The following is a 9,026-nucleotide window of genomic DNA, read 5'->3' on the forward strand; positions in this document are numbered from 1 at the left end:
GTGTGGCCCAGCTGCGGTTTTGCCTTCATTGACAAAATCAGGCTGGGTCAGGGGGAAGTTCATACTGTATGTGACTGATTTTTTAGTAACAAAGACTGCAAAATTGTAAGTTTCAGTAAATGTAAGCCACTGAGGATTTGAGGTCCAGGTTTGCAGACCAGAGCCATAAAACATTTTTACGAGCAGCCAGTTCAAGTGCAAGTTAACTGTGTTTGGTTTCTCATTTTAGCTTCAATAAGCAAAACACATTGGATTCTTAATTGACTAAATTGTAATTAAGGGTAATTTTCTGTGACACTGGAATGCAGAGCTGCCCACAGCCAATAAAGTGCTTGTTTATCAAGGAAGACAAACAACAGAATCGCACACCGCAACACGTTTCATTCAAAATGCTTAAGGAAAAATGCCCCCCCCCAAGTTTCAGCAAATCCATTCTGTCGCTGTTCAGGATACATCTTCATCATGCCCCCCAGCTATGAGAGGTCAAATACCAACCAAGAAAGGTCACAGGGATCTCCTACCTGCCCCATGACTGCCTCTCTAATTGCTCCTCTTTCTCTCATTTTCAGGGCTTAATGGGGGCCGGGGGTTAGAGAGTCAGGCTCAGACAAACAGGGACCCCCCCTTCCCACCCTTAATAATCCTCAGTGTTTGTCTAGGCTGCTCATACATGTGTGTGTCAAGCACATGGTGTCACTCTGCACCTCTCCATCTCCTTCTCCCTCCATGTCGTCTCTGTCTTTGTGTTCTACATGTCAGCTCATATGTTCCTCCAGGAATGAAGAGGATTAAGCTGCTTCCTTACATGACTTTACTGCATGTAGGCCCGATTGGCCAGGCCTTGATTTGTTTCTCTAAATACTAATCTTAGGGTATGGTATGTGGATTTGGTACAGTCAATCCTATGCCAGTCTAAATTAAAAGTCTCCATTTCTTTTTGTTAAGAAAACTATAGTGACACACAGTAGGATCTCATATGACGTTATCCACTGGCCGCAAGAGCAACCAGTAAATGCCATGCTTAATAGGGTGTGCTTGAGTTAAGCAGTGAGGTCAGAGTTAATTATCCTGTTGAATTTTTGGAGAAAGACTCATACATGTACCTACAGTGTAAAATACACAGTCCTGATGTCGGATTTATAGTTCCAGGAAATTCTAGCTTAGACAGCTGTTCTATTGAAGATCATACAAGTAAGTCTTCCTAAATACTTTACCTTGAAAACATAGCTTGAGGTTAAAAGGTCAAGGTTACAGGTCAACTGCAAAGGTCTACAGTTCAAGTCCAATAAATAGATAAATAAACAAAAAGAGATGACTGTATTTCTCTAGGATTGTCTGAATTGGTCTGTTACTTTTATTTACTGTAATTTATGAGCTTGACCATTCGCTGCTGATATTTGTTGTCATGATCGTTGTGTCATTCGGGGCTTTTTGATAAGATGAGAGGCAGTTTAAAGTTAGTCTGTTCACATGTGCATGTGCAGATCCATCATGTGTGTGTGTACTTATGTGCTAGCATGATAGGTTTAGATTGCATGGTTCCTCTTTGATGTGAGAGAATGAATGACACTGATTAAGCTGTCAGACCAGAAACTGATAAAGGCCAGATGAGGTAGGATGACAAATCAAGGCCTCTGTGAAGCACTCGGGCCCATTGCCAAACCAATAATGTGTGCATCTGTGAGCTTATGTGTGGATTTGTGGGTGTTTGCTCAGGGAGGAGTTATGGTCATAAACTCTTACATATGTGTATGTGACGGGAAATTATGCAGAACTGTTTCCATTTATTTTTTTATTAATGCTTAACGAGGAGGAATGACGGGAATGTTAAAGAGTGGCTCACTTGAGCAGGCTTCATTTGAGTGGTGATGACTTATTTATAGCTGAAACTCCTGTTCAGTATAGGACAACAAGTTAACCTCCCACCCAGAAACACACTTGCAAACAGACACACTCCCACTAGTGGCTCCCTCAATCTCGTGTCCCTGTCTGACTTATTTATATATGTTTATGATGTTATCATCTAACAAGCTCAAGATTTACTTTTGTGTTCACTGACATGAAGATGTACACATACAAACACAGACACAATTTCCTGATAACTCTTTCTTGGCTTTCCATCGCCCACTCACATAAACAAATTGGAATGCCAGCACACACAATGGTTTTCTACCACAAAAATACACACAGACATGTGTTACAGATTCAACTCAGTGCTTTCTTATTCGTCCAGCTCATATTTGCACACCCACATAGATAAAGCACACTGACTTGGCTTACATAACAATTTATTTTAACTGTCTCAAAAAACATCAATGGACTCAAAGGAACTAGTAATTTGGCACTTTATTAAAACGACATATCAAATGTAAACAGCAGGACAAAGCTAATGAACATCAAGGGTGCTGTTGGTCAGAGGTCAGCCCAGGGAGGTGAGGATGAGTACTGGGCACTTTTTGAAGAATAACATAAGTCAGATGCAGACAGCCAAAAACATAATGCTTACATTGCAAAAATACACAGTTTTAGTTACTTTTTTAAAACTCTACATTACGGTGGTTCTCCCACTATGTTGAATATCTTTATGACCCGTGGTGTCTGACTTTGGTTCCCCTCCTAAAAGTCATTCTGAGAGATGGAGCAAATGAGAGGAAAAATCCAATGCAGCTGTTTGTCCCGGGCCGCAGGTTGGGGGTTCGAGTGTGTCTCTCATGTCTGGCTACTTTGCTGCTTTGAGGCCCTTCTCAGCTCATTAAACATGCCTTTATTGGCATGCCAAGAGTCCACCTGTGATTCACCCAACCCATGACGGCAACTTCATGCTATGGCCAAACACAAGGGTCACAGTTAAACAACAGTACCTCACATGACCGGGCAAAGTCAGAAATCAAATCTGCATGGAGGCAGCCTCATACATTTATTGCTGGTTTCTGCTTTGCTCTCGTAAAATGCACAGTGACAAAGCACCATGATGTTAACGTGACTTATGCTGCCCTCATGGTGATTCTGTTTCATCTATGAAACCAGTGATGTTCATTGGCCACAGTAGCACTGTCACTCAGATCAGATCACAACAGATCAGATTACCTTTAAAAGAGAAAAAGCACTTTGAAAATGGTGTGTAGTGATGGGTATTATGTTGTTAGTGGTAGGTGTAAAGAACATTTTATAGCTCTGCAGCAAATGATCCCTTCATGTTTTTATTTTTTTAATATTAATATAAGAAAGTCTAACGAAACTGTGCGGGAAACTACAGCATGCTACTACATGCATGTTTCCACTCCTGTGTGCAAATGTGAAAATAAAATTGCACAGTAACGTAAGGGTGTGCCCACATTCGTAGCTGGATTATGGGCTTCTGCAAGAGAAAAGAGGTATGTAGGAATATGTGTGACCGCTAAACCTTCCTCGCTTGCCCAACAATGTGACAGTGAGAAGGGGATAGCACGTGTTTGATCCTATCAGCCAACATCTGGCCCTCAGGAGGAGCTAAAGTTAGCAGCACATGCTGATGTCATTAGTGTAAAATGGGAGTTACATTCACAAAAGCATGACCCTCTCAACATCCCAATACTGTAAAAGTAGTAGAGAAGGAAGAAGAGAAGTAGATAAAGAGGGGAGAGGATGGATAACACATCTGGGTGAATGTAAGTGACTAATATTGATGTTCTTTAATGGTTGATGTTAAGCCAGATCTTTCATATCAGCATTTATCTGCTGCTGGACTGTTTGAACAAGGAGTGAGGCATTGTGGGAGAGACAGACGAGTACAGGGTGGATCAAAGCTGTAACAAAGCTTCCACATCTGTCCAATCAAGTCCCATCACCATGGTGGGCTCCTGGCTCCAGAGATGGTTGCAGTACTGACAACCAAACATTGGTAGGAGACCACCACCTCTTCAGAGACTTGTGGTTCTCGTGTGGTTTTCTTCGAAACCTCTCTGGCCTGGATCTCCTCACTGATTCAGTCAATGGCATTAGGCATGTGTTAGTGATTAATACACTGCTGTGGTCAGGATGATTTCAGGCCACTCTGATATGATAATGTCATTATTAGATGTGGGTTATTTAGACCCTTGGGGAAGTCTTTCATTTGGTTTAGGCTTCCTCATAGGGTGAGGTCATTGTTTTGGGACTGAGCTCAATTGAGGGGAAGCCAATGAAGCGTAAGGCCTCTTATGAAACACTTCAATAGGCCCATCTTGAGTAATGAGCCAGTGCTGCACAAAACTGTAGTGTCAATAGCATCCATATCAAGTCACTCTGTGTATGTGACCTTCGCTCTTTGGCTCCACTGTAAAGCATTTTGTCAAAGGCCTTCTCACAGAGCTGAGTACAGTGATGTACAGTAGGTCACCTCTGACCCCCTTGTTCTCATGATCCCTGCCACAGCCAAGCACAAGAACTCCTGTGCCCTCAGATTTAATTTTTACTAGCCTATACCTCAGCTACTTTCCAATCCCCTCTCAACCTTAATTTATCCCTATCAGCGTGGCAGTATGTCCTTCACAAGTGACACGTGAGGGTTCAGACACATGAGACTATTCATTTGTGCTTGGCTACCCAATCTCAGGCTGCTCTGATGGGTTTCAACTGAAGAGGCCAGGGGCAGGAGCAGGGGCTGCAGTGCATGATGCCTCTGATCTACCATGGGAAACAGACGAGGTTATGATGCCCTTGTGACCCAGGAGTGTGGGGATCGCATGGGTCAATGGGGTTTTCCCCGTTATGGACACATTTGAGCTGTCCTGAGTGTGAAAGAAAGAGATTTCAAATTCCAGCACAGGAACGTGTGCATTCCAATCAAATTCCATTAGATTATCATTACTGCCATTACCATCACTATCTGCACCAGGAACAGCATGGGATATGAGTGTAACGGTGTTTACCTGTGGAGAACAATGATCATGTGAAATTTCTCTGGTGGTTACCTATACATTTACTCACAGCTTTGAGAATCACTGTCCAAGATGCTCAATATATCTGAGATATGGATTGATATTTAACTTTTTGAGCTACAACTTTGTTTCAGGTCTTCTACAACTGCTTTCATCCAGCAGTTATTCAGATGTGTAAATTAGTGGACAGTAGGATTTAGGGATTGGGAGTATCCTTAATGAGAAACGATTTCACTCATTATGCACTAAAACACCACTGACTGCCTTTATTCTTCCCTTACCAGATGCAAGGAAAGTATTCAGAACTTTATTTCAGCAAAAGTAGCAATATTGAAATTTCAAAACACAAGAAAATCTTAAAATCTTTAGGTATTTAAGTATTAACAGTAAAATGTTGCCTGCTTTTAAGTATCAAAAGTGCTTATTATGCAGGAAAATAGCCCATATAACATATGGCAACCTATTATTGCATTGTATTTGCTTTCATGGTGTAGCTGCTGGAGGAATACTATTAGCTACTTTCATCTATAACGATGCATTTATTTTTTAAACTGATCACATTTTTTGTTTAAAATCTGAATCTACAAACCCAAGAGCTTTCACAACCTTTATGTGACAGAAATATAGTGCAGTAAAACGGTACAATATTTCCCTCTGAAATGTAATACATGTATAAAGTATCATAAAACACACGAAAAACAGTTGTAATTGGAGGGAAGTAATGCCTGACGGGGGAACGGACTGTGACACAACACCGTAGGCGGAGCTATGCATCTCCCTGGCAACCGTTGCCGCGTCTGACGTTTATGTCCTTACGCTTGGAAACTGAGATTTTAACCGTTCAGCTAGCCAGTATTTCACCAAAAGTTATATACATTGTACCTAAAATGAGCGTTACAACTTGTGACTACATTTAAGCTGAGGTATGTCCAAACGTCTGTTGTCTTTTGGTAGCTAAATTAAAGTAACAAACTTTACATAGGCTACTTGTTTGTAACCATTCAGACAAGTGATTTGGCGAATGCAAACGTTGCGTTTAACGGTAGCTATATGTAGCTATGTACACTGACCCAATAAAGTGTTGTTAAGGTTAGCTCAAAAACCTTTAGTATATCACCTGCTCTCCTTATATACGTTAGGTGTTTGATTCTCCCGGGTCATAAACAGTCTTGGTGGTCTGGGTATCATCGCATTATCAGTCATTCGTTTTTAAATTACAAATGAATTACTGATTATCCGATTATAAGCAGACCAAAATGGTCCTTTATAAGTTTTTGGCAACTGCTTTTTATCATTATTTTAGTTTGAAACCAAAAACCGAATTCATATGTTTTTATTTGATTGATGAGTTTTCATCAATGTATTACATTTAGCAATACAGTTTATTTAAAAAGTACGTAGGCTACCACCAGGAAATTAAAATCGAGTATACTTTGTTCTTACATAAATTATTTTATTCTGCTAGAAGATGGAGGGCAAAACTACGCCTTATTTTGGGGCACTCGTGCCATATCCTCCCAGCAAACCTCCAGAGCCCAGGCTCCCAACTCAAAGTCACAGGCGCCTCCATTTAATCAGGAAATGCTCTCTGAATGAACAGGAGGGCCTCTACTCACAAGATATTACACCCGGGTTCCAGGTAAAAAACACATAAGCTCATGTATTTGATGCTAATTCAGAGGTTTTATTATGAAACCCATGCAAGGAACAAAGCTTCTTGCTCTGATCTAAACTTATTTTTAGTTTCTTACAGTTGGACCTAAAATCCAGCAAAGGTCACAGGGCCAATCCAACCTTCAGTTAAGTGAGTACAACACACCAAAAGGTGAGATACTATATGACATTTTTAGGCATGCAGATGTTTTAAGAATTTCTAGTATTTCTGATGTGCCAACTTTTGCATTGGTAAGATGCGCATATTATGCTCTGCTGAAAAAATGTTTAATGTTTTGTAAAATCTTTGCCCTTCTGCATGGTTTTCCATAGTTACAACAGTCAAGACTTCATCTGACCAGTACAAGTTTGTTGATAAGGATTACCATGGACCTATCTCACAGCTATCTCAGAATCCTTACTTCTGCAGGCATGGAGATACACCTAAGGTCCAGTTACCCTATCAAACCATTCCTGGCCAGATACCTCGCAAGTTAGCGATAGAAAGGTTTGTGCTATTTGTGTGCACCGTGTATAACAAAATAGGACACTTAATTTGTGAAGCTTTCAGCTTATTGCATGCCCTGTAGTGAGCCTATTCTATATACTGCAGGACCAGATTCACTGGTCACATAAGAGTGAGTAAGACACTGAACTTTTAACATACAGTGGATATGTAGCAATTTTCTCATACTGAACATTAGCTGGTAGTGGGGTTCATCAATTAGTTTAACTGCCTTTTGTTATGTCTTATTTATACTGTTTTATATTATTTTCTTGCAGACGTCGAAGGGAATACTTGAAATTAGATTTTGAACAGCTCCTGGCAGAAAAAGGCATAGACTCCAATCTTATAATGCCAAGAAATCCGAGGAGTAGTGATGAGGATGTGACAACATCAGACAATCATGTATCCCCCTGTCTCCCACTGGAGGTGAGCCAGTTACTGCTGCAATGTTGTCTGAGGCATTTTGGTTCCCAATTACCATTATATCCAACATTTTGGGGTTCAGTACCACGCCACACTTATCTTTCCCGTGTGTCTCCCTTAGATATTTGACAATGAGGAGTATGACTGCTGGACTCCAGAAGACTGGCTTGCCCTGGGCAAAGCTGAAGGATCACCTGATCAAAAACCTATCCCTGCAAAAGCACTGCTGCCTACAGATAACAGTACTTCTTCTGGTAAGATGTCCTCAGCAATATAGAGTGTAAACAGAATAAACATTGACATTACTTTCTGTTCTTTAATGGTTACTCTCTTCTCTCTCTTTTGAAGAGGACACCAAAAGCTCCTGCTTGGAGTACAGCTGGCATTTAGTTGGGGTTCTTGACTACAGTAGAGACAAATGCCAGTACCTGGTGCAAAAGGTTCACCAAGTGTCAGATGAGGAAGGAAATCCTATTCTAAACGAAGGACACAAAAATAGCAAATTTCCTGGTTTGTTTTTATTTCTTTGTGCCATAATAAGACAGTATTGTCTCATTATTTGTTCTTGTCTCTAAAACCCTCTGTTTGTCATGTTATGTCATGTATGCCTTCCCTGTCCCCCTGTTGCATAGGAGTAAACCCTTTGCTACCAGGCACTGAGCACTGGGTACCCAGGATCAGACTGTTATTCTTTGCTGAGGACCCACGTGTCTTTGTTGAACGGATTCAGTTTGCCCTACGCTTGAGGGAAAATACAGAGGCCCTGCTCTTCTACCACTTGTCTGTGGACTGCATGCCTATCTGGAAGGGAACGCCATCTCTTGATACCCACAGTCTGCAGTATATGAAAAAAGCCCTTTCAACCCCTGGGCTCAGGCTGGAAATGTAAGTAATGTCTGTTTCATATTACTGCTATAACTTCCCCCTTGTTCAGTATTGCCTGATTTATAAGAGGGCTCACAGAATTGAAAATGTAAACTAACTAATAAAAGGTGAATGAACCCAATATTATCTTTGCAGTATTGAGAAGTGTATAGGGGACTTGGAGAAAGAGGTCAAACTGGAATATTACCGTACTATGAACTGCATGACCTTTGACAAAGTTGTGATGAGCAATTCAGAGGAGTTTTCACACATCACCCAGCCAAAGAAGGACCCTGAGCATCTACCACAAAAAGGTGAGCCAGTTGGCCTTTTATACATTTGTTTAAGTCATTGGAGTCAAGATTAAACTATTTGCAGCCAAAACATGGTATTCACCTCAGAATCTAAATACTGGGTTGCTTTACTTACAGGGTGCATTCCAATTCCTCACTTTGACTATAAGAAGAACCAAGCTGTATTTGTCTTCCGCTCCCTGCTGAGAAAGCCAGAAGTGATCTGTGTATTATCTGAAGTAAGGTCTGAGTGTAACAAGGTAGCAACCATGAGGCTGTTCAATGTCACCTTGACCAAACCGCTGCAACTGGATGAGTTTGAGGTCATCCAGACTCAAATACATACTAAGGTACTGTAGTATCATGGTAGCTTTTCTTCTGCCATTA

At 41.0% G+C, this 9,026-nt stretch overlaps 1 protein-coding gene across 1 annotated transcript; it reads left to right on the forward strand.

The window, feature by feature from the left end:
* Nucleotides 1-6,366: 6,366 nt before the first annotated feature.
* LOC147820267 (dynein axonemal heavy chain 1-like) lies at nucleotides 6,367-8,989 on the forward strand (the record flags this gene model as incomplete). Its single annotated transcript, XM_087173380.1, has 9 exons — nucleotides 6,367-6,537; nucleotides 6,642-6,723; nucleotides 6,885-7,059; nucleotides 7,335-7,485; nucleotides 7,604-7,736; nucleotides 7,831-7,992; nucleotides 8,115-8,367; nucleotides 8,503-8,660; nucleotides 8,778-8,989. Coding segments are annotated over exons 1-9 (1,497 nt in total), but the record flags the coding sequence as incomplete, so codon positions are not given.
* Between the last annotated feature and the right edge of the window lie 37 nt (nucleotides 8,990-9,026).

Source organism: Seriola lalandi, unplaced genomic scaffold, assembly GCF_002814215.2.
Source record: "Seriola lalandi dorsalis isolate HSWRI2012SDOR001 ecotype SW California unplaced genomic scaffold, Sedor1 jcf7180001974297, whole genome shotgun sequence".
Taxonomy (NCBI): Eukaryota; Metazoa; Chordata; class Actinopteri; order Carangiformes; family Carangidae; genus Seriola; species Seriola lalandi.